This window comes from Oncorhynchus kisutch, unplaced genomic scaffold, assembly GCF_002021735.2.
Source record: "Oncorhynchus kisutch isolate 150728-3 unplaced genomic scaffold, Okis_V2 scaffold797, whole genome shotgun sequence".
In the NCBI taxonomy this organism is placed as follows: Eukaryota; Metazoa; Chordata; class Actinopteri; order Salmoniformes; family Salmonidae; genus Oncorhynchus; species Oncorhynchus kisutch.
In genome coordinates, this window is record NW_022262742.1 from 4439 (window position 1) to 29790 (window position 25352).

A 25352-nucleotide genomic window follows, 5' to 3' on the forward strand; every position below is an offset into this window, starting at 1 on the left:
TATGTTACAGTCCGTAGAAACATGTCAAACGATGTATAGAATCAATCTTTAGGATGTTGTTAAAATACATCTTCAATAATGTTCCAACCGGAGAATTCCTTTGTCTGTAGAATTGCGATGGAACAGAGCTCGCTCTCATGTGAACGAGCGTCACGAGCTCAAGGCATTCTGCCAGACCTCTGACTCATTCCCCTCTCATTCGCCCTCACCTCACAGTAGAAGCATCAAACAAGGTTCTAAAGATTGTTGACATCTAGGAAGTGCAACATGACCAATATCCCACTGTGTCTTCAATAGGGAATGAGTTGAAAAACGACCAACCTCAGATTTCCCACTTCCTGGTTGGATTTTTTTCTCAGGTTTCTGCCTGCCATATGTGTTCTGTTCTACTCACAGACATCATTCAAACGGTTTTAGAACCTTCAGAGGGTTTTCTATCCAAATATACTAATAATATGCATATCTTAGCTTCTGGGACTGAGTAGCAGGCAGTTTACTCTGGGCACCTCTGGACAAGAAGATAATAAGAAGCCATAAGAAGATAAAAGACTCATCTATGTATCTGTGCCAATATAGTGTCTGTGACAGCATGGGCAGCGCCATTGAGGCTATCTTCACATTAAAGTAGTAACATTTCTTCTTCACAATTGTCTGAGCCCTTCTGATGACCCGATTGGACATGACTTCAACAGGGTCACCAGTAGGGCTCAGCCAAATGAAGTTGGTAGTCCCACCCAGTTGACTACATTCAAATTGTGAAAGTGCATGAAATGCAGCATTTTGGCCATTAGAGGCCAATATCTTTCTCTCTGTCTGGGCTACAATTGTAGACGGTTGGGTAATTATGCTTTTCACCTGTGAAAGGCTGTTGTGCTGCTAATGAGGGAGTTCTATTAACCTGAGCCGAGGTGCACCGGTCCATGGCCCCTGACATGAATGGATAAAAGCGGTGAGGGCGGAGCACCCTTCTAAAATTGAACAGTAGCCTTACATTTAGGTTTTTGTCCTAACACTACACAGCTGATTCAGATTAACAAAGCTGGATGATTATTTGAATCAGCTTTGTAGGGCTAGGGTAATAAAAAGAAAATGTGCAGCCCTTTGGGGTTCAGGTGACTGAGTGTGGGAAGCCTTTGTCATAGGGTAAAAGTTGCACACCCCTGGGCTGTAGGCTGCACACTTTGGGTCAAATATCAGGTTCTGTAGCTGGGTATTTTATCAGAACAAATCTGTTCTACAATGATTATTTTCCTTAGCTCAGGGTAAGTAGTAGCAGGCCTAGGAGAGTCTTATGCAACGCAAACATTTGAGTTGTGTTCTTCCTCCTTTTAATCATAATAATTTGTCAAATGCCTTACAGGTTGTTTTGCCTATTGATGGCAGCTGTGGGCATACAAGCACAACAGACACCTTCTATAAGTATGCATTTTGCACCTTGCAAATTTAAGCACTAAGTGTTTGACAAGATTTTTTTTTTAAACTAACCTTTCCTATTCCAGATGACCTCAACGCTGAATGCCTTGGTAACGTTATTCGTTTGAGTGTCGCTCCTCTTTTTGAAGAGTTTGACGCTGTCTTCAGTGAGTTTGCCTCTTATGATTCTCTTTCTCTCCTTTCATAATTCATGGCTTGATATTGCTTGTCAACTATTGTGTTCACACCATCTCCATCCCTTCCAGATGACACACAAATCATAAACCTGACGCCTGGCCTTGCTACTCAGTGTGGATTCAGCTTTAAATTTGACCCCATGGGGAATGCCATGTTTTTTGCTTCTCTTCAAAACTGCTTTTCCCAAAACATGGTAACCCTAAGAACTGTAGTGTTTGCTTGTACTTCAAATGGACAGTTTGCCTTTCAGTGTCACTGCATTTGCAACTCATAATGTAGCAATGTCATTTTATTTACCTTTGACGTGGAGTCATGCTGAGACCAGGCTCTTTTACAGATGAGCCCTGTCTACACAAAGATACAAGTCAATATTTGCATCACTAGATGGAAAAATGAAATAACTGAACCCATTCTTCAGTAAAAAGGTCCTCAATAAGCCTGAGTTGCCGAAGTCCGGTTCCAGAAACATTGAAGCAGTTTTCCTTAACTCTGTGGATATCAAAAGGATCTCCATTGTTAGCCACCCCTTGGTCTGGTATCTCTTACCTCTAAGTTAACGATGACGTAAGGTACAGCAGAAGTTTATGGAGAGCTTTCAGAGGGCCAGCCAACTTTTTGATACAGACTGCAGTGATGTGAACTATTGAGCTCTACTCCTGTAGTGTGGCTTCAATACAGTGGCAGCTGCATTCATATAGCCAATTTTGCCACAGTCTATAACTTGCATGAATGTCACCTGAATTTAGTTTTTTTGCTATATAATGAAGGCTTTTTTCCCTTCCCCCTTCATTTTAGGATGATAAGATGTTCAGCTTGGTCATGCAGTTCAGGCTGCCAGGAAACCACACGACTGAAGACCCTGTTTATAGAGTGGGCAAAACCTGTAGCTACACCCCCTGGACCTCCCGAGAGATTCTGTGCGACCGCAACTACATGGAGGCAAGTGAGCAGAGCATGCCCCAATGGACATGTTTACAGTCCCACTTGTCGTACTGCCTGTATAAATGATCTGTCTAGAGCTACAACTGTCCAGTGTTTCATTTCTTCTGCGACACAACGTAGAGGTCTTGACTCTCAATTCCACTCGTGTCTTCAAAATGCACATAGGAGAACTTTAGAGGTGAGGAATTTTGGCCTATTCTCAATGCATTTAAGGAGGCGAGTGGACAGATTGAGAACTGGCCCTTGATTTCCTCTTGTATGGGAGGGAGAAAATGCATAGGGAATAATGGCCTTTCTTCTCTAGGTGTCTGTCAGAAGGACTCTTCCAGACATCCAAACCATCCCCAAACAGCCCACTGGGGGCCCGAAAGCAAGGAGCGGCAACTTCCGGAGGGGAGCTGAGGTTTATATATTTCAGTTTCTGTAATTTCACTACAAAATGACAGGATGGTGCTAAACAATGTGCGTTTGACAATTTTGTTTAATTCATGTTTCCATTTCCTGAGACAGGCTGTTGCTTCAGGATACAAAATGACAGCAGTCGTCTTTAGTCCTAGCAAGAATGTCATGAATGTGGATGAGGTCCAAAGGAAGGGCTATGCAATAGCCAACACTCTCACACGGCTGGTGTTAAGAAGCCCTCATAATGCAGAGGAGACATACCTCCAGAATGTAAGCTGACCTCCATGAACTGGGTCATGTTCAGTAGAGCAAACATTTGGAAACGGTGGCCCTACCTGAACTCTGCAACATATTGTTAATACGGTGTGTCCTACTGAACAGGTAGCTGGGGTTCCGATGCGGGTGCTCTCAACCTCAACCTTCTTTGAGCAGAAGTGGCTGGTTACTCGAGTAGATGCCACGGCTGTTTGTCCAACACCAGGTTGAGTGTGAAATAATTTAAGATCCTATAAGCCCAGTTCTTAATTGGCTCCAGACAAGACATTCATGTAGTGTTCAGTTGGGAAAATGTTTTCCAAATAATGGCACAGTTTTCAGTTGCAAAATGTTCTGTTTTGATGTGCACTTGGCTTCTTGTGTCACTGCAGAGGCAGTGGCCTTTACTCCAGAAGTGATCACCTGGTACATGCCCAAGCACATAGACCCACTTTTCTCCTCTGATGCCTTCACCATGTTGGAGGTGTACATGGGAATTGACGCTAAGAGGCTGGACACTGAGGAAATGGCTGCCAGAAACTACTCGGTTTTAGTCACAGAGGCTCATATTATTGTTGAAATTCCGGTGGGGGCGGTTGGCGGCTACTTCAAGGTCAGCATTGGATGAGTAAAATGTTCCTGTTTTAATTTCTAAGTCTTATTTGTAGAGCCCTTTATACTATAGCAGTTGTCAGTGCTTTGCAGTAACCCTTTGCCATCTCTCATGGGTAAACTCCTAGAAATGTTGTCTTGTGTAAAACGTTTCTTATTGAGCAATTGTTTGCTTAACCAGGCTAATATACAATGGTTTGCAAAATTGTGAGACTTTTGCATAAAATTACACTTAAACATACTCTACCTCTTGTCTTTGCAGTTTGTCCTTTAGCCGCTTGAAATTTCAGACCAAATATCCACACTGAAGTGTTGTTTACCTGACTTTTTAGGGAGGCGGTATCTTTGCCACTGTCAACTGAATGCAAGCAACACTCGGCTGCTGTTTACATATTGCGCAAGTGTTTACTTTGCGTGTCAGTTGCTTTGAAAATGCAAGTTGACAACCATACACCTACCAGCTGTCTAAAGTCTGGTAACCAATACTTTACTTTGGATATTGTGTCTTAAATTACGAGCGGCAAAAAGTGGTAGAATAATTGTATTTAACATTCTGGCTTATAAGGAACATTTACCTGTTTTTGCACTCAAATTGTGTATTACAGCCTGACTGCATCACTCGTCTCCCTTACAGAGCCATATTCAGGATGACCAGTACTTTGTCACTTACACCATTGAGCCCATGCTTGAGTTGCTGTGGATCGAGGAGGTCGCACACGAGAACACCAGCTATAAAGTCCTCTTCCCTATCACAACACCTCTGATGGCCAGGCCTCCACAAGTTCGCAACTGTGAGTCTGGTTTAGTTAATAGTGCCTATGGTAATTTGGGATGCCTGGGTTGTTCATTAGGCACAAAACAGAAAATGTACTGAAACGGGGAGGCAATACCTGGACTTACCCAATAACAAATGTCCATTTTCAACTTCCATTGTACCGCATTTCAAAATGTTTTCCTTTGTTTGCCAATGAACAGACACGCCCTTGGACACAGTTCCTGAGCAGGCAGTGTTTGTGCTTGAGTTGGGGACCTTCAACCTTGATGTGGAGCTGCTGAACATCACCTTTCCCACCATGGTGCTAACTGTTGCAGAGTGCAATGCCAGGGGCTTCAATGTTCAAGAGCAGAGATCCCCGGACAACACCTTGAAGACCTTAAGGATGGAGGTGCCCTTCTCAGACCCGGTGGTCTTTAAGGAGGTGTGTTTCTGTTAAATGCAAAGCCACACGCAGTGATTTGTTCATGCCCTAATAAGTGGGCCACCAACAAAATATAAATAATGGCACAAATGTACTTTGTATCCCTCATTTACTCAAGTGTTGTTTTAATAGTCCCCATATGTACTTAGTTGTCACTTGATGTTGAATAGAGTTCTGTTGCAACAATAATGCTGACCAATGCTTTTAACTTCACTACAGAGAAGGGCGGAACAAGGTGTCACAACCTTCACTCTTCAGCTGATCTACGGCCTGGTCATCTTTCCAGAGTACGCTCCTTTCTCTCACTCTGCCGTTGTGGACGCTGTACTGCTGGACATTGGTATGCCTCTGGACTACGCCAAACTACTGTTGAATGGTTTCCTCTCGTTAATGATTGCCCTGAAAGGAAATTGGCAGTGAAAGACCAACTAGCCATACTGTAGGGTTTTCCTATGCGGTCTTTCTACAGAGAATGTTAAGCTTTAGAGTATTTGGACCCAGTTTCCCTGTTCCTGATTTGCCAGGATCGTGTTTATTCAGTCCCACCGTAGCAAAACATTTTGCAATCTAAACAAGGGTTTCTTCTTGGACAAGTTCAAGTAGTACCTTCCTGTTTTTTGTGCTTAATTAATAACACAACCCTGTTTGTCCTTGTAGTGCCACCCTCAGTCACTGGCAACTGTGATCAGGAGAACTTCCACATCACTGTGGACTACAGGAACCAAGAGCCCTTTTTTGTGGTCTTGGTTGGCAAGCGGCTGCTTAACCATGAGTTTGCTCAACAGTATTTAACAGAGGGCGACACAGACTTCACCATCACGTTGCCCTTCTCTTCGCCGGACGCAGTGTTTGAGGTACGACGCTCTCCCAAAACATGTTAACCTAAATTGCTGCAGCTAGCCTCGCTTTCCTTACCCTGTGTACATGCATACAATATTGGACTAATGAACTCTCCCATTGGTTCCCAGTCGGTTCACTCGTCCTCTGTCAGGAGCAGACTGGATGTGGCTCTGTTGAATCCTTACAACAACATGACCATCAAATACTTTTCCCTGGCTTGCAGCTTCCTCAAAACGCTGACTGGTTGGTTCTCAAACAATTACTTACGATAAATTGTCGTTTAACATGGTTACCAAACCTGGGTTCCTTGCAAATACCGTGAGTCTAAATGGTAGTGCCAGATGGGCATGGTTTGCATTTTTGGTGCTATTCCATTGGTTCAAGCTCAATAAGTGTAACAAATACAGAACCCAGGTCTGATGGCTACCTGTCTTTTGCTCCCCCACCTCCAAGAGTGTTTCTCTAACGGAACGATGACTGCGCTGGCAGTGAAGGTGGAGTCTGCTCCCGGTCTGAACCCCGGTCAGCTGACCCTGAGCGACCCCGCCTGTGGTCCCACCTACAGTGACGATCGCTTCGCCTACTTCCACTTCACTGTGAACTCCTGTGGCACCACCAGGAAGGTAAAATGACTATTACCCTGAGGTGATGGGTACTGTGTATTTACGGACTGTTTGCTTCTTCAGGCTGTAATAAGCAATTCCCCTCTACTACATAGTTTATCAACAATGTCATGCTGTATGAGAACGAAATCTCCTTGCCAGATGAACTTGAGGTGAAGCTGAATGCCACGACGTCTTCAGAGGAGGAATATCAGTAAGTGGATTACGCATCACAATTGTAGCTGTTAGCTTTCATAAGGTTTATTTTTCTTCATCCATTGCTCAATACTTTGTATACAGGGAAAATGTGCCTCTACTACCAGTGTCCACTCCACTGCTTGACGTTTCCCCTATTGAAGTTGCTTACATCCCTCTTTTTAGGTTAAAGGTTTCCTGCTACTATGTGGCCAACATCACTCGCACATTGGCCTTCCTGACCAGGCCGCGTGACAACGAGCCTTTTGCCGAGACTGGGACGGGTCGACTAATGGTCAGAATGAGACTCGCTCAGGGTAAGCGTGCACAAATTCAGAATTTCAACTTGACCCCTAGCCTCTAAAAGAATCTTCGAAGGTCTCCTTTACAAACCCATTCCCAAAAATGTAAGCCTTGTGATATATTACTCTTGCGTTCTGAGATCTACAGGTGTGGCTATGTAGTAACGGTGAGGAGCTGATTTGGGAATTTGTCAGAAGCCTCTAGTGGGGGGTGGATAGTGTTGGCTATAAATGGCTTGTGTTCATTGGGGCACAACAGGATATGATAAACGAGCATTTCTTAATGGACAAGTTCCGATGGTGCCCACTGACCACGACCCCCGGTTGTCTTGTTCTGTGTTCCAGACGCCTCGTATAACACGTTCCACCAGGAGGAGGACTATCCAGTGGTGAGGTACCTGAGACAGCCTCTGCACTTTGAGGTGGAGCTGACCACGTCCTCTGATCCCAAGGTAGCGCTGGTGCTTGACCACTGCTGGGCCACCCTCAACGAGGACCGCGACTCCCGACCCCGGTGGAATCTCATCATTAATGGGTAACATGTCGTTTTTTGGGCCTAAACAAGTGTTATTCCACAGGTGTGGTTCCTGAGTAATTAGCAACCTATCATGCTTGGCAGGCCATTTACTTTGGCTACCGTGGCTATGCCCCCATCCATAGGTCGAGTGGTCACAATGCTTAAAAACGATGTGAGCCATGTGCGGTCTGTCACCAGATCTCCACCCAATTTCACACTTATGGGAGATTCTGGCGCGTATGATCACATGCTTGTCATCACTGAGTGGTCCCTGCAGCGTATCATTGGAACGTATGCTGCATCAAACGACTCTAAACCGCGTTGTCTGAAAAGCATCTAAACAATGTTGTGTTGAGAAATAAAGGTCTTCACAACTTTATTCCAGCTTTGCTTGTAAAATATATCAATGTTAACATTATCATCTAGTCTAAATAACAGGTTGACTTGTTTTACAGTATGATGCGGTACAAGGGAGCCATGTAAATCTAGTATAGAAAGTATGGCAGCCATGTTTGTCAAGCAAGAACTCCTAGAATGCTGTTCACTGCGCCCGTTGCCTGAGACCTTAACTTAGTTTGGCCACTTCAGCATGTGTACGCCGTAACAAGTACAAACATTATCACATGACAAGTAGTTTACAGGTAACTATACAAAACGCCAATTGTTGTCACCTCCCCAAATACAACCGTAGCACGAAAGCTAAGATATAGCACAATCCATTATTGGGGGCTAAGTCCTTGGGGGAAGGTATTGTGAAGAGGATGATGCAGGAAATATTACTAAGATCTGGGAATTTATCAACAATAAATGGTGAGGCAGACAGTTTTTCTAAGCTATATACCCCTGGAAAGGGGGGGGGTCTGATCTGGCAACCCTGAGGTACCATAGTTTACACTCTGATGCCGTGTTCAAATCAACTGACGACTTCAGTGCATTCAAGACAATGAGGTTACTCCAGTTGAGATCACCATAAGTCTGACAGACGCTTACGTGATAACCCGACTGCATTGTATGGTGTTAGCTTATATTCAGTACCACCTTCAAGTGTTTTACACACGTGTCCATTACAATCTAGGCAAGAATCAGAAAGCATGAATAAAACGCTAAGCACATACTTACGGTACGATGCAGTAGAAACGACAACACGTGACACAGAAAATAAGGCACTTTGATAGGAATACACGCATGTCCACAGTCCACAAAGTTTGTCCGGCTCATTAAATTCTCAAATCTAAATGGTCTGCAACCGTGAAATGGGCTACTTTTGTGAATGAATGAGGCAAAATTAGAAGTTGAAACGGCTTCTAGAAAATTAGCAGGTAGTGTGCCTTGGTCTGAGGTCAGCGCGGGTTAAATGTCCACATGTTGGAACGGTGAGTGCATTCTGACATCACGCGCATGAAATCAACTCCCACTGGGGCGACTGTTGAAGATATTTGGAACTTGTGTGTGTGAAAAGGTTAATGTTGGCATTACCTACACCTTTTTACTCAATGTTATCCTTTTGGTTTGCTACAGTTCAGTGTTGTGCCAAGCTGATGGTCAGTCAAATGGAAATCAAGAGCGGCTGGCAAGCTTGGCTTGCCTTTCCGATTGGTTACATACAACTGCTCTTAACACGGACTGAATAGTTGTTGGTTTTGGGTTGAATTCAGGCACAAGTGACCTCTTGTATTTAAAACAGTTATTGCACTAAACCTAAAGGATTGTTCAGATGCCTGTGCAGCATGGATGTTTGAAACTGAATAGGATCAGTTGACAGGATCCCCAGAAGTTGATGCCGCTTTCAATGGAATATCCTGTCCTAGAGAATGCGCTAATTGGGAGTTGCTAAACATGAACAAATACCACGGTCAAGTGTAGCAGCATCTTGCTAACCTTATTTAGCTAGCTAATGTTCATATTTAAAAAAAATGTTACTACATTTTTTATTTGGGTGAGCACTTTGCCACAGATGGACATGCTGGCCTAATTTTTATCAAGAATTTAAATTGGGTTACTATAGAAAGATGACTTATTTTTCCTACCTTGTAATGGGCTACAATGACTTTGCCCATGATTATGCACGCTGCAAATGACACTTTATTTTACGGGTGCCTTTTCAGTATCTGGCTGCATGTTACACCAAGCAGTGTAGTGAAGCAACTTTATTGGTCAAAACCATTCATTTGGGGGATCGGGTTTGCTATGAAATCATGCAATTTTACCATTTTTATGAATTGGTATCAACCTAAATTTGGCCATGTGGACACGGCGTAACTTCGCAGCTGTTTATTAAATCAGCAATGTCATAGCAGTTTAAAAAAACAAGCTGAAATGTTTTGTATATCATAGGAAAAGACAACATTCACATGGCTGTGCACAAAATGGGTAGTTGAGATTTGTCACTTCAGCTGCAACCATATCGTTGTGCAAAATCCTTACCATCGTCTGTCAGCTCAAGTGATTTGTACTGGTGTGGGTGTTTCTCTTAATGTAACGTCTTCAGATTTCACAAATTCCTTTTTGCTAATATCTGGCAGTTAAACGGTAAAGGATAAACCTCCCAAAGATGCAAATTAAAAAAGTAGGCCTAAACTGTCAATGCGTAGGTTACTTTGTATAGTAGAGCTTCGCCCTTCTCAGAAGTCCTCCATGTGACTCCGATGCCGTGGGTGTAGAATTTATTTTGTGTGACCAATTTTTCTCCAACAGCGGAAGAATTGCTCTGGCGCATTGCATGAAATTCTTGTTTAAAATGAAGTACTTGTTGCAAAATATGATTGCCTTGTTGATGATACCGACTGTCTATTCAGCAACTTTGGTTAAACCACGATCAATATTCTGGTCAGACTACAGGCGACCCTTTCTGGATCATTTAGAATTTTAAGAACCATTTAGAGGGACATCTCACCTCATGTCAATGGAATTGAATATACATGTTTGACATCTGTCATTTAACAAGCCATTCCAGTAGACCAAAATAAATATTGTTGACGGAAAGCTCAATTTCTGTTCTTTAAAATAAAAACGTAGGATTTGGGGTGCCGAGGAAGCGGTTTTAAAGTTACCGTCTCACAACGTAAACTCTAGACGGTAGAAATCTATTAAATTGATAGTCAACTTATTAACTTTACATCGTATCCTCCTTGCAGCTGCAAAAACCCCAGCCTTATGATTCAGTACTATACAAGTTGGTTTAATTGAATTACTAGCTAACTAAATAACACAGGCTAAACACACAGGTGACACAATGACAGCTTGTTACAAGGTTTCTCTTCACACCCCCCACCGTTCCGTAAGGGACACTTATCATTGATACATTTTTGAACACACGAACCGGCACCAGCTTGGAGTAAAAGCATGAATGTATTTGTGGGATGCCGCCGTGGAAAGGTAGGTGGTTGGGCTTCTCTCTGATTGGCTACATGAGGTCACAATGTCGTTGGTTGTCCGTGGCTCCAATGACTAGTCTTGAAAAGAACTACAGGATGGATTTTCCTTTCACACGTTCTGGAAGATAGGCTAATCAACCCTGTCGCTGATTCCTCAGTGGGTGATGAGTAGGATTGTTTGGATGTGGTAGCAGAATGGTCCCACTTAAGTTCATTTTCTAGGTTAGGAAAGTTCCAAACGTCTAGCTTGCGCCTCACGGTTTTCTGGTCTAATGTTAATTTCTGTTACCATTCCTTTTATGCACTCAGAGATTAGCTATAGAAAATGAATGTCATATTGGTTTTTATTTTGTGATTTTTACTAGAAACGCGCTTACTCTACAGGTAGGACGTCTCTAGCCTTTACATTGTATATGTTTTTTCAAGACAAAGGTGATTGTTGGGTAAAGCCTGTTAGCAAAAACATTCCTTTAGTTCATACTGGAGGGGGAGAAAGAACCCACTTCTGCTGTAAATTGATCTGATCCTCACAGGACAGTCATGACACCACCACAAGACTTCGTACACAAGGCGGTTGGGGTTTGCAGCGTTTTCTTGTTCATAACTTAGTCCCTCTCTCTACACTGGCAGCTGTGAGAACCCTGAGGATCCATACAGTGTGGTCTTCCACCCGGTAGAAGCTGACGCCAGGGTCCGCTTCCCCCCTCACGTCAAACGCTTTGAGGCCTATATGTTTTCCTTCGCCGGTGATGCGGTTGAGCCGAGTGGCCAGGTAACAAAGTTCACCCAACAATCTTTATTCTTTAATTTTGTGAGTGGCAATCATCCCTTTAAAAACGGACACCATCAAATCTTTGATTCCTAGGTCTTTGTCCATTGTGATGTGGTCATCTGCGATGCCAGTAGTCCCACTGGCGGCCCCTGTAGTAGACAATGTGTGAATCAGGACAACCTGAAAAGAGGTAGGTCTTGTTATGCTTTTCAGACCCTGGCAGACCATAACTGAACTAATAGGTTCGCTCTCTCTCTCTCAACAGGTCAACGACATGTCAAAGACCTCTTTGAGGAGGGTCATGTATATGTTTCTTCTGGATACATTCTTTGGGTGTAATGTATTGTTCTAACATGTCAAATAAAGTGTTCTATATAAAACAATCCTAACCGTTGGAGCTACCTTAACACCATGTCGTAGGCTTGTCATCTGACATGTATCAATCAACCCTTTTGTAAGCATGGAACTCTGAACCATCCACCGGAGGGAGATAAGTGTTGCACACCAATTTCCCATCTAGGACAAACAATGGGTGACGAAACAAAAGCTTTCCATTGTCCAGTAGGATGAACTGACTCAATGTTATAGCAGATGGTGGTTTGCCAAAGTGAAACCAGCAGGGCTGTGGTTGGATGCAGTGTTGGTCATTTTCAACTGAAATTACAACTTTCCTTGATACCTCTCACTAGCTTGGTTTCCATCCAAATATGGACATTTCCTCTTCAATGATATGCATGTCAATCTCTCATGGCTCAAATGGGAAGAGCATGACTTCATCGCTACTTGTTTGTGTAAGAAGTGTTGACAAGCTGAATGTACCGAGCTGTCCGTTTTAAACTCGCGCACAGCTCAGACACCCATGCATTCCCCACAAGACATCTCTTCACAATCTCCAAGTCCGAACTACGAAGGTAGAGCCATGAATACGTTGCAATCTATTCCGCATCAGGATAAGATTTCAACACACACCGTACGGCACAGCGGGGACTGAAGACACTCCTTAAAGTTGCGAGCTTGCACCGCGGGACGGTTTCATTGCTCCAGACCACCACAAGGGGAGTTTGTGCAATCATTATGCATTTGGGTCCCAAGGCTTTGGGATGACCAAAGACTAATTTTGACACGAGCCACCCTTGCCTTGTGGCGCTCAACGAAGATTGCTGACAAAACAGATGGAAGTTGTCTTAACGAGTCAAGCAAATGTACAATTTGAGAGGAATGTGGTAATGTAGAGACGTGGCTATATATATTTTTTGTTAAATTACAAAAATCTCTATTTAGCAAGTTCAGACGAGCTATTGTTAGGAGAATGAATTTGTAATTTGTCTTTCAGGGACTCCTGAGAACCAACAAACCAGGATGTTGTCTTGTGAAACAGTGGCCTGTAAAGCATTGACTGCACAATTGTAAGCTTGCCTTGCAATGCAGCTAAAGTAACATGGCTAGCTATTTACTTGCTTGAGTCGGATTAAAAATAACTGTTGCCGCTCTGGGTATGGACCCTAAAACGTAGTTCTGAACTAATATTCATATCAATCAATGACCCTGAAGTCAATGGCATTAATGAAGCCTAGAGTAGAATATACCTTTATTGTGCCAAGGATGCAAGACCTCTATACCCATGTATTTTAGTTAATACCACGTATGAGATTCCCATCTTGTAGCCTGTACATTGAATATATTCACCGATCATGTACTCTTCCTTGGCAAATAAAGGTGTGGTTCTGGTATGACAGACACTCAGTCATATCAAACGATGCGGTGTCTGTATGTATTACAATTATACACTTCAGTGTTTACTGCTCCTGGGATATCAATGATTACACATTGTAACTATATAATAGACTAAACATTGATTGATTTGTAATTCATATATACAGGGAAAGAACGTATGCATATCTAACTCCATTAATCTGAGGACACAGGATAGTATTTCAACCAGTGGAGAATGTGAAACGCTTTATTGAAAGAAGTGCATTTTATTTATAATATTATACGAGTTCAATCTTGGGCGGGCAGGTGGGTAGAGCGTTGGACTAGTAACCAGAAGGTTGCAAGATCAAATCCCTGAGCCGAGAAGGTAAGTCTGCCCCTGAACAAGGCAGTTCCTAGGCCGTCATTCTGGGTAACTACACCCCAAAATCTGGGGCAGGTTTCCTGCTAGGGTTTTAAATGTTGTCGTGGACATAGAACATCCAATCATGTTATATTTCTATTAAAAAGGTGTACATTTTAGAGAGCGATAACCTATAGATGCAGGGACAAACGGTCAACGTGTTACGGTTTTCTAGGTGTGAAGGAGAGTCGGACCAAACTGCAGCGTGTAGATTTCGATCCATGTTTAATGAACTACGTACAACACGAATAAACACAAAACAAAGCCCGTAACGAAAACCGAAATAGCCTATACTGGTGCAAACTAACAGAGGACAATCACCCACGACAAACTCAAAGAATATGGCTGCCTAAATATGGTTCCCAATCAGAGACAACGATAAACACCTGCCTCTGATTGAGAACCACTCCAGACAGCCATAGACCTTGCTAGATAACCCCACTAGCTACAATCCCAATACCTACACACAAAAACCCCAAGACAAAACACACCACAATACAAAACCTCATGCCACACCCTGGCCTGACTCAATACATGAAGATAAACACAAAATACTTAGACCAAGGCGTGACACAACGGGGAAATGTAAATGGAGAAACATTGAAGGGATTTTACAGGGCCCTAATGGACTACAGACATTGACAGTCTCCTAGCCTAAAAAGAAATGCTGAATGCACTGCCTAGATTGAGGGAAACGCACTGTCCATTATTTGATATGATCAGGGCAGGGAAGCACTAACAAACTGCATTTAGTCCAATAAAAAGATAACATTAGGGTGATAAAAGGCAGTTGCTCCACGCATGACAAGAGAACCCTCTGCTGGAGCAAAACGCCTACAGCACCTGGTATTCCCAGGCGGTCTCCCATCCAAGTACTAACCAGGCCCGACCCTGCTTAGCTTCCAAGATCAGGCGTACTTTAAAAAAAATATATATATATTATGAAAAAAACACAATATTTACAACATTCAGTCAATAATAATTAAGGATGAACAATTCACCCTTTTACAAAATCAAAAAAGAAAAAACCTATTAAAACCCCAATCATCCACCAAAACCAATTAATAATTAAAACCAAGTTTTCCATTCGACTCAATTTCAATAAAAGTGCTCCCCCACAAACAATTTTTCAAAATTACATCCACCATATTTATATATTACTTCTATATCTTTCTCTAAAATACTTCTAAATAAAACCTCCACACTCACAATTTTTCCTTCATAATGTCCCAAATTCCTTCTTAGTCTTACAGCGTATCTGGCATGGCTAAGAACAAAATTCATCAAATTAAAATTAAAAACTTTGCTTTTCCCAGTTAAACCAAAAAGAAACAACCTCTTCCACTCAACCCCAGCAACAATCTCTTCTCCCCAATGTTGTACTAAAATCCCCTTTAAAAACTTATGAAACTCTTCTAATCTACTACATTCAACAAAAAAGTGCATAAAATTTTCCACCCCCGTACCACATATCACACTCTTTTAACATCTCTATTTATCTGATGTAAAACCACGTTCGTAAATATCCTATTATGTTTCAATTTAAAATCATTGTCTTCACATTCTATAGAATTATATTTTACATTTACATTCTTCCATATTGATTTCACATCTATATTTGCAAACACCCTAGACCACACTTTTTCCGAAGCAGGAGTTTTTATCTCTCTTAAAATACATTTTTCATAAACCATTTTAACTTTCAAACCTGACAAATCATACTTCTTCCCATTACTTTCATAATATAAAACCGGTAAACCCTTAGCTCTTGTAGCCACCTCTTTATTTATTAACACACCCCACTCCCCAGGAAGACATCCTAATATTCTCTTATACATGTTCTCCACAGTAGTTCTACTTATTTCATAGTTTTCTTCACATTATCAAATATTGCCTCACATGGAAGGAACCCCGGAATGACCTCATAAAATGTCCCCAATCTGTCTCATCCCAGCCCTCATAAAATATTTACAAAACAACATATTATTATACTGTATCTTGGGATTTTAAAAAATTGGCTGATTTAAAATAGTCTAAAATGGTACACTCATAATAAATATTTGGTAAAAACTCCCCCCAAGCCTCAAACACTTCTCTATAAAACAAAGGTATATTACCCAACATTTCCTTTTTCATACACATCAATAAACCATTGTCCCCCATCCTCCCAGCCTCCTGCAAATACTCCTTAAAAAATATTTTCCATCCATAATCTAATTCCCCATATAAATATTTACGTACCATTTTGACTCTAATTGCTTTTTTCCTCACATTTAAATCCACCAACTTCAAACCCCCCTCCTCATAACCTGCAATCAAAGTTAAAATAAATTTTCGCACCTTTCCCATCCCATAAAAAAATCTACTAAAATCGTATTTATTTCCGATAAAACCCATTCTGGTACGTCTAAAACATTCATGACATGAATAAAAATTGACATCAGCAAGGAATTTACAACAATTACTTTCCCTTTTAATTTCAAAGACCTTCCCCTCCACATATTTACCACCTTTCTAACTTTATTAATTACACCACTCCATGTCAGATCCCTAGCTTCCTGTTCCTTCACCCCTAGAAACACACCTAACACCTTAAAATAATCATTTACCCTTTTAAAAGGAAAAATCCCCTCATTAATCTTCCCAACATACATTATTACTGACTTCTCCATATTCACTTTTGCTCCTGATGCTTGTCCATATACTTTAAAACACTCCATCACCCTTTTAACACTTCCCTCATCTCTAACTGTTATAGTGGTATCATCTGCGTATTGATGAATCAAACTAAAACCTCCTTGTGGAGTCTGTACACAATTTATAAGATGATCTTTTTTAAGAAATGCTGCTAAAGGTTCTACCGATAAAACAAATAATAAAGCTGATAAAGGGCACCCCTGTCTCACAGATCTCTCAAGAATAAAAGAATCAGTTAAAACTCCATTACACTTCACCCTACTTTTTGCCTTCTTATATAATAATTTTATCCATCCTATTATTCTATTACCAAAACCATATTTATCCATTACCCTAAACATAAAATCATGTTCTACCCTATCAAAGGCCTATCAACCCTATTCTACCCTATCTTATCATGATTCATTTTATTTATCACATCTCTAATCGTATTAATTGTATCAGCAATATCTCTACCAGGCACACTATAATTCTGTGTAGGTGCTATAATATAATTTAAAACTTGCTTCATTCTATTTGCCAGTATCTTAGCTAAAATCGTATAATCCGAATGTAATAAACTAATTGGCTTATAATTCTCCAGTTTCAATTTGCTCCACTTATTTTTATATAAAATCGTTATCAGCCCTGTCACCATAGATTCTGAAACACTATTATTATCCTCCATATATTGATACACTTCCAATAAAATAGGTGCTAAAAAACGTTCATATATTTTATAAAATTCTGCAATTATTCCATCCACTCCAGGACTCTTATTTACTTGTAACCCCTTTATTGCATCTTTAACTTCATTCACTGTTATCTTCCCATCACACATTTGTTTATCCTCAACATCAATTTGCACATCCACACTATCCAATATCTCCTTTACACACCCCTCATCCACCTCCCCTTTCTTAAATAAATCCTTATAAAAATTCTGCACTGTTTCTAATATCTCTACATAATCATTGACAACTTCACCCTTTACATTTTCAATCTCTCTAATATATGTTCTCCTCTGTTTATTCTTCTCTAAACCAAGAAAAAATGAAGTACATTTCTCCCCCTCCAAAACATACTTTGCCTTACTTCTTATAATTGCACCCTTACACTTATCTATTTCATATTTACTCAGTTTTGCTTTTAAATCTAAAAACGTTTCTATATTATGATTAAGTTCACTGTCACACTTCCCCATTTCTTCATCCAATTTAGCCCTCAACTCATTTTCTTCTCTTTTCATCTTTCCTCTCTTTTTCCTTGCATATCTTATACTAAAACCTTTTATTTTTTCCTTAACCTTGTCCCACCATAAACACTTATCATTCTCTTTCCGCTTATCCTCCATTTCACATGCTATCAAAGATTTAAGTTGTTTCCCATATTCCTCATCTTCTAAATACCCTGCATTCATACACCATATTCCACTCCCTGCTCTTTCCTTATCTAAACCCACTGAACATGTTAAACCTGCATGATCACTAAAAGTTGTAAAAACATACTTAATATCTTTCATAAAATTCCTTAAACCTTCTTTTACTAAAACCAGATCTATCCTTGTTTGTTTCAAATCCCCTAAAACCACCTGCCTTCTAGAAAATTCTCTTTTGTCTGGATTTTCCTCTCTCCACATATCAATTATTCCTTTTTCTAACATCATCTTCTTTAAAACCCCCCTAGATACATCACTTCTAAAAATAGCTCCTCTTGTCATATCCAGTCTATCCATTTTAACATTAAAATCCCCAACTACAATACAATTCCCCTCACACCATTTCCCTAATTCTAAAAATAAATCTTTGCGCTCTATTTCATTATTAGGCGCGTAAATATTTATAATTCTAAAAACCATACTCATATATTCAAAATCCAAAATTAAAATCCTCCCATTATTATCATTATATATATGTTTCACATTCTCTACCACATCCTTCTTCAATAAAATAGCAACACCACATGAATTACCCCTGCCATTGTTAACAAAAATAAAATCTCTCCATATACAATGTGTTTCTTGAAGGCATAAAATATCAGAATTCTTCATTTTGACTATTATTTGAAATTTTTCCATTGTTCTTAAACCATTCGCATTTATTGACATAAAATTAACCATTCCGATAAATAGTAAAAATAATAAATATTTTCTCATTTACCTCTATCTGTTGTCATGTTTTCTTCCTTTTCTGTCCTTTTTCACGTCCGCCGCCGCTTTCCTCTTCCTGTAGCCTCCCCATTTTCTGTCAATCTGTTCCATGTCATCTGAATCTGAAATTGAAACTTAAACTCTTCTTTCCGGTGCCTGTTGTGCTTCCTGTATCCATTTGTGTCTCCTTTATTATTGTCAGCATCCCACTCCCCTCCACTTCACCTTCTTCCGAGGCACCCACATAGCCCGAGGTCCCCCCCAAAATCTGTGAGTCCCCAGTTCCTCCATCCAGCCCACTCCCCCCCCTCCTCCTGAAAACTCCCTCTTCTTATTTCTGAGTCCATACTGCTCCCTATTTCGTTCGTCTTCTGTTCGATTTTCTCCCTTCTTGCGTTCTCCGTCTCTCCACCCTCCACCACGTCCTCTCCTCCATCATCTTCTTCTGGTCTCGGTGATACATCAGTCTCCACAAAAAGATCTTGGCTCCTCTCCTCATTCACAACCTCTCCACAGTTGCACTCGTCAGTTCTCATGCGACATCCTTTGCAAAATGCCCTTTCCTTTCCACCTAAACATTCTCTTGCATAATGCCCTTGCTTCCCACACTTATAACATTTGAATTCAGGGCAGTCCTTCAAAATATGACCAGGCTGAATACAAAGCCTACAAACTCTGACCTGCTTATCATGAATAACTCTAAAGTACTCTCCTCCTTCAAGTGTGTCAAACTTTGTAGAGTACGGCAATGATTTCACAGTGTCAGTAAATTTCACTTTGCAGTATCTCGTGCCATCTGCTATCTCCGTCCCTGGCCAAACTCTCCTCCTGATTTCAGAGACTGCTGATACACCCCAGCTACATAGCTTGGCCAATATAGCGTTGTCTTCCATATACACAGGCAGATTCATGAAAGAGACTATAAGTTCATTGGAAACCATGTCTCTTGCCATAATTCTTGTTTCTTTAATCATAAAGCCATCCATTAAGCGCTCTTTTCCATTTCTCATCGTGACCTCGTACTTTCTTTCTCCTTTTACTCTACATCCCACCACCTCTCCACACACCTCTTTAATTGCACGTAGTAACTCCATCGTCGTGACCATATCTTCTCCCATCAACTCCACTGCCACCGTAAATTCTTTACCATATTTCATCTCTCCTTCATCTCCATTTTTCTTCCGTTGAGCATTTTATTTGTCCTTGTCCATTCCATTAGCCATTGCCATGTTGTCTGTCATAGTAAAGAAAATTAACACCCAAAAAACTCTCCCCCAAGCAGCAAAACTGCAAAGGGGGAAAAAACAAACCAAACTTAAACTTGTTCAAATGCAGAAATCTAAATTATACTCCAAAAAACGATGCAAATAACCAAAAAAGCTCTCAAGCAAACAAACACTCACTCACGACTTAATTACCAACACCTGTCAAACTTTCCAAACAGGAAGTGCTCACTCAGGCCGGTGTGGTCGTAAGTGAGAAAATATCTCTTGGTGCACTATATAAAGTCAAAGTGAGTCTGATTAACAGCTGTTGCATTTTCACCATTTAGATAAGCATCTTTGTGTCACTCAAAAAGTAGAAGAAATTGCATATACTGTAGCCATAATTTGTAGCACAGATTGTTGGATGAAATACAAACTAACCTTGCTTACTTATTTCAAAGCAAGGGCACATATTTCAGCCTTGTGGGAAAAAACAGACAAAGACAAAGTCTCCCATCCAAGTACTAACCAGGCCCGACCCTGCTTAGCTTCCGAGATCAGACGAGATCAGGCGTGCACGAGAAACTCATGTGACCACTTGCCGCAATGTTATCTTTCTGGCTCATTTTTCAAAATAAAAGCCTGAAACTATGTCTGAAGACTATTGACACCCTGAGGAAGCGATAGGAAAAGGAATCTGCTTGATATCCCTTTAAATGGAGCAAAGGGAGGCTATGGAACATGGAGTTTTCAAAATAGAAGCCACTTCCTGTTTTGATTTTCCTCAGGGTTTCGCCTGCAATATCAGTTCTGTTATACTCACAGACAATTACCCCACTCTTCCACCAAGGCACCTGCAAGTACTCAGACATTTCTGTGGGGAATGGCCCTTGCTCTCACCCTCCGATCCAACAGATCCCAGATGTGCTCAATGGGATTGAGATCCGGGCTCTTCACTGACCATGGCAGAACACTGATATCCCTGTCTTGCAGGAAATCATGCACAGAACGAGCAGTATGGCAGGTGTCATTGTCATGCTGGAGGGTCATGTCAGGATGAGCCTGCAGGCAGGGTACCACATGAGGGAGGAGGATGTCTTCCCTGTAATACACAGCGTTGAGACTGCCTGCAATGACAACAAGCTTAGTCCGATGATGCTGTGACACACTGCGCCAGACCATGACGGACCCTCCACCTCCAAATCGATCTCGCTCCAGAGTACAGGCCTCGGTGTAATGCTCATTCCTTCAACGATAAATGTAAATCCGACCATCACCCCTGGTGAGACAACACCGCGACTCGTCAGTGAAGAGCACTTTTTGGCAGTCCTGTCTGGTCCAGCGACGGTGGGTTTGTGCCCATAGGTGACGCTGTTGCCGGTGATGTCTAATGAGGACCTGCCTTACAACAGGCCTACAAGCCCTCAGTTCAGCCTCTCAGCTTATTGCGGAAAGTCTGAGCACTGATGTAGGGATTGTGCGTGGGAAACATGGGAAACAGTGCTTAAACCCTTTACAATGAAGATCTGTGAAGTTACTTGGATTTTTACAAATTATCTTTGAAAGACAGGGTCCTAAAAAAGGGGAGTTTATTTTTTTGCTGAGTTTATATATATATATAGTATTTACAAATTCACCACATTTATGATTTTATATGGGAATCAAAAAGCTTTCATGAACGTTCACCATGTGCTGATGTGCTCAGCACTGTCAACAGACCCCATTATGATATCACAATGTAACGGAAGCCTTGCCATGATATCATTTCTGGTTCCATCTGACAAGCAACATTTAATTTCCACTCATTTCAATGATAGATCTCTCACAGAGATAGGTTAAGTTCTTATTTTGAGAGTGTTAATATTTATCATCAATCGAGGGAGAAAATGAAGTTTTGTAAGGCTCATCAGTTTTTCAAACGTTTTTCCAAAAATATCACTGTTTATTTTGTGGTTTCATAGACATACAGTATGCCTACATCCATAAAATCTTTAGCTTACATTTTTTTTATGACACACTGTAGAAACTATTTTGCCTACTTCACTTCTGCTATACATTTCATACTGTACCATTGTGATCCAGGGCTATCAGGAGAGCTACCCAATCCCAGAGGGCCATCGTGGCTTCATCAGTGATGCCAGACTTCTGCAGAGGCAGAGAGCTGAGAGAGAGGCCATGGAAGCAAAGCAAAGAAAGATAAGTGCTATCCATGAGAATTATGTCCGGACTGCTCTCATCGGGGTTGGCAGCACCTTCGCGCACCACTTCGTCCCCTCTATTCAGTGCATTCCGCGGCCGAAAGCTCCACCAAGGCCTTTGCCACGAAGGCTTGAACACATAGCTCTGGCCCCACTGAAGAACGTGGTGGGGGTGGACGGAGCCCAAGTTCGACCCGGATCTAAACTCTCTGGAGTCCATCCAGGTAAATAAATCATTCAGCAGCATTAGCGTGGGGCCTGTTCCCGTCCCTCCAACTGGAGCTCCCTCCAAGAGGGGCAAGAAGAAGAAGAGCAGGCGGGAGTCGAAGCCCTGAAAGTCCAGTCGGACCAGGGCTGTGCTGACAACAACGGACCCATTGACCTGATGGAGGAGGTGAGGGACATCGAGGCTCACCTGAAGGAGGAGGCCTGGAAGGTAGGATGGACTTAAAATTTATTGTAAATGTGAAAGTTTGCAGTTCAGAATTATACTTGGACCGATAAATTGCCAAAACAGATAGTTGTTCCATGTCTTAAAATCAAATCAAAATGTATTTGTCACATGTGCCGAACACAACAAGTGTGGCCCTTACCGTGAAACCAACAGTGCAGTTCAAGAAGAGTTAAGAAAATATTTCCCAAATAAACTAAAGTAAAAATTAATAATAATTAAAGTAACACAATGACATAACAATAACGAGGCTAAATACAGGGGGTATCGGTACCAAGTCAGTGTGCGGGGGTACAGGTTAGAAAGGATACTCTCTTTGACAGCATGATAGAATATATCCTAGAATTCTTTTCTGGTCTATACCAAAGGTGGTACATGAGGTGAAGGCTGTGGGCAGGAGAAGTTTGGGCTCGGCCATGTCCACAGGGGAAATAGCCACCAGCTCTCTGGGAAGACTGAGCTCAGTGGATATGAACACCCCTGCTGAGCTCCGTGACTACTTGGATGTTGGGACCCCGGTCAAGTTGCGTGACAGCCCACCCAGGCCTGCCCCCCCCCCCTCCTATCAAGCCCAGGAGCAAACTGCCTCGGCCTATAAGGTTCCTTAGCTTGCCAAAGGCTGCCACCGGCTCAGGTCAGTCCCTCTCATGTACTCACACTAATGTAAATTAGACAGGGAGATGAAGCTAGGTAGATTGATAGAAAAACAGTAGGAAGGGAAGAGACACAAATGGCTTTAGCCCAGGGCCACACTTGATTTGCCTGTTTCACAGTGAGATAACCTTTACTCAAGGCTAATTGGACCCTTCTTCTGAGCAGGGTGCGCACCAAAAATATATGTGCTAAATTTAAAATGATATCATAATGAACTAGTGTTAAAAGCTACAAACAGATATGGAAATGAGTAAATACATAAATAAATACATACAGTTCATAGAGAGATAGATGTCTGCTGTCAACCCATAGACAAGATGGCAGCCAGTGAGCCAAAGGGTCAAATTAAGAACCAGGCCAGATTGCAGCCCCTGTCCAACCCAGAGCAGGCCCTGACTAAGACCTTCAAGCTGCTCCACTCTGCCTCTGATGACTGGTGAGCATTCACTAGACAAGACCAATGGAGCTAGGCTAAAGGAAGCACAGTGTAGTGTCCTTGGAAATGTAGATTTGAGCTACAGAGCGTAGAAACTTCTGAATTTAAGAGACCAGAGTCCTAATTGATGAACATCATTATAATGTTTTTGGAAAATGTTTTGGAAAATGCTTACGTTTCTTTCACTGAATTGCAGGGAGAAGAAGATCGAGGGCTTGACCTCTCTCCGTGTGATGGCTCAGAACCACATGGACATACTGATGCCTAAACTCCATGATATCTGCCTTGCCATTATAAATGAGGTAGCTGTATTCATTCACTGCCCTATTCATTCATCTGCACAAATCTGCTACATTTGGAGAACAAGTCAAATTATTGTGTCATGTTTCTGATGTTCGTGGGTTGTTCTGCTCAACATTAATAGCTGGTCCTGTGTGTGTTATTATGATTCAGGTGAAGAAGCTGCGCTCTGCAGTGTCCTGTGCTGCCATGGCCACACTGGGTGACATGTACGTCCACCTCCAGAGGGCCATGGATTGTGAGGTGGAGGGGACGGCACGCGTGCTGCTGCACAAAGCCAGCGAGGCCAACGCCTTCATCCGGCAGGGCGCCAACTTTGCCCTGGGTCACATGGTGCAGAGCTGCACCCCTACCCGTGTCATGAATGCCCTGCTGGTCGGTGGGCTGAGGTAAAGAGGGAGAGGGGTCAATTAACACTCACTAAGGGGTAGATCCGGACTTCCACAAATTGTCCCATTATCCAAACCTATATAAAATATATTTTGATTTGTTTAACACTTTTTTTCTTACTACAGGATTCCAATTGTGCTATTTCATAGTTTTGATGTGTTCACTATTATTGTAAACTGTAAAAAATTGTAAAAATAAAGAAAAACCCTTAAATGAGTAGGTGTGTCCAGACTTTTGACTGGTACTGTATATATTGTGGTAATGCAAATATGGTACAATCCAAGAGGTGCAAAGCTTTTGGAGACTTACCCAGAAAGACTCACAGCTTTAATCACTGCCAAAGGTGATTCTAACATGTATTGTGAATACTTACGTGAATTAGATATTTCTGTGTTTCATTTTCAATACATTTGAGAAAAAAAAATGAAACATGTTTTCACTTTGTCATTATGGGGTATTGTCTGCAGTTGGTTGAGATAAAAAAAAAATTACAACTATAATTTAATTCATTTGGAATTCAGGCTGTAAGAAAACAAAATGAGGAATAAGTTAAGGGGTATGAACACCTTCTGAAGGCACTGTATATCTGCAAGAAAGTGATAAATGAGCGACTCTTTGAAAGGGAGTCATATATACATTGCCTTATAAAAAGTTTAAAAAGCTATCACGCTATAATCGGCATTGTTTCTCAGACCAAATCTTCATTCTGGTTTAAACAAAGCAATCTGATCATGCTCCAGTAATTACACGCTACAGGGATTTCTTTTTAAAAATGGCTTCTGCAAAGCACATCCACACATCCAATCAACATCCACACATTGATTTCATTCTTCGGGTCTTTATTCAAACACAAACATACTTGGAATAAAATGAGGTCAAGTTTGGACGGTCGTAAATATGCAAATAGGCAATATTGTAAATTTCAGGTCCATGGACAGCAGCAATATCGGCATAGTGATATCTGTCATCCAGCACCACATAAGAGTAGACAGCAGCCATCTCATGTGAAGTTGGCACTGGGGAAATCCCATGTAATGAGAAGCGAGGCCAAGGAGGCAAAAAGACTGAAGGACAAGACTCCCACAAGAACTCTATGCTAAACTGTTCTGCCACATTCATTTACATTTACATACATCTTTAGATTTGTAAATGAT

The 25352-nt window shown here is 41.5% G+C and overlaps 2 protein-coding genes across 5 annotated transcripts; both read left to right on the forward strand.

The window, feature by feature from the left end:
• Positions 1–1107: 1107 nt before the first annotated feature.
• On the forward strand, positions 1108–12006 carry LOC116362155 (uncharacterized). Of its 4 annotated transcripts, none has more exons than XM_031816440.1 (21): positions 1108–1262; positions 1361–1419; positions 1500–1580; positions 1680–1804; positions 2407–2550; positions 2858–2956; positions 3064–3225; positions 3337–3436; positions 3603–3823; positions 4457–4613; positions 4798–5021; positions 5241–5361; positions 5679–5875; positions 5990–6104; positions 6315–6484; positions 6580–6677; positions 6845–6975; positions 7306–7495; positions 11482–11623; positions 11717–11813; positions 11866–12006. In XM_031816440.1, the coding sequence occupies exons 1-21, from the start codon at positions 1240–1242 to the stop codon at positions 11973–11975; spliced, it is 2766 nt and encodes a 921-aa protein (XP_031672300.1). In that variant the 5' UTR covers positions 1108–1239; the 3' UTR covers positions 11976–12006. The 4 variants fall into 4 exon arrangements, with proteins under 4 accessions (XP_031672300.1, XP_031672302.1, XP_031672303.1 ...); XM_031816442.1 differs by having other exon boundaries at positions 11889–12006; XM_031816441.1 differs by having other exon boundaries at positions 1112–1262; positions 2410–2550.
• A 10978-nt stretch (positions 12007–22984) lies between these two features.
• On the forward strand, positions 22985–24282 carry LOC116362157 (TOG array regulator of axonemal microtubules protein 1-like). Its single transcript, XM_031816445.1, has 4 exons — positions 22985–23052; positions 23385–23508; positions 23705–23810; positions 23962–24282. Exons 2-4 carry the CDS (start codon positions 23390–23392, stop codon positions 24199–24201), a joined length of 465 nt encoding a protein of 154 aa, XP_031672305.1. The 5' UTR covers positions 22985–23052; positions 23385–23389; the 3' UTR covers positions 24202–24282.
• Positions 24283–25352: the final 1070 nt, after the last annotated feature.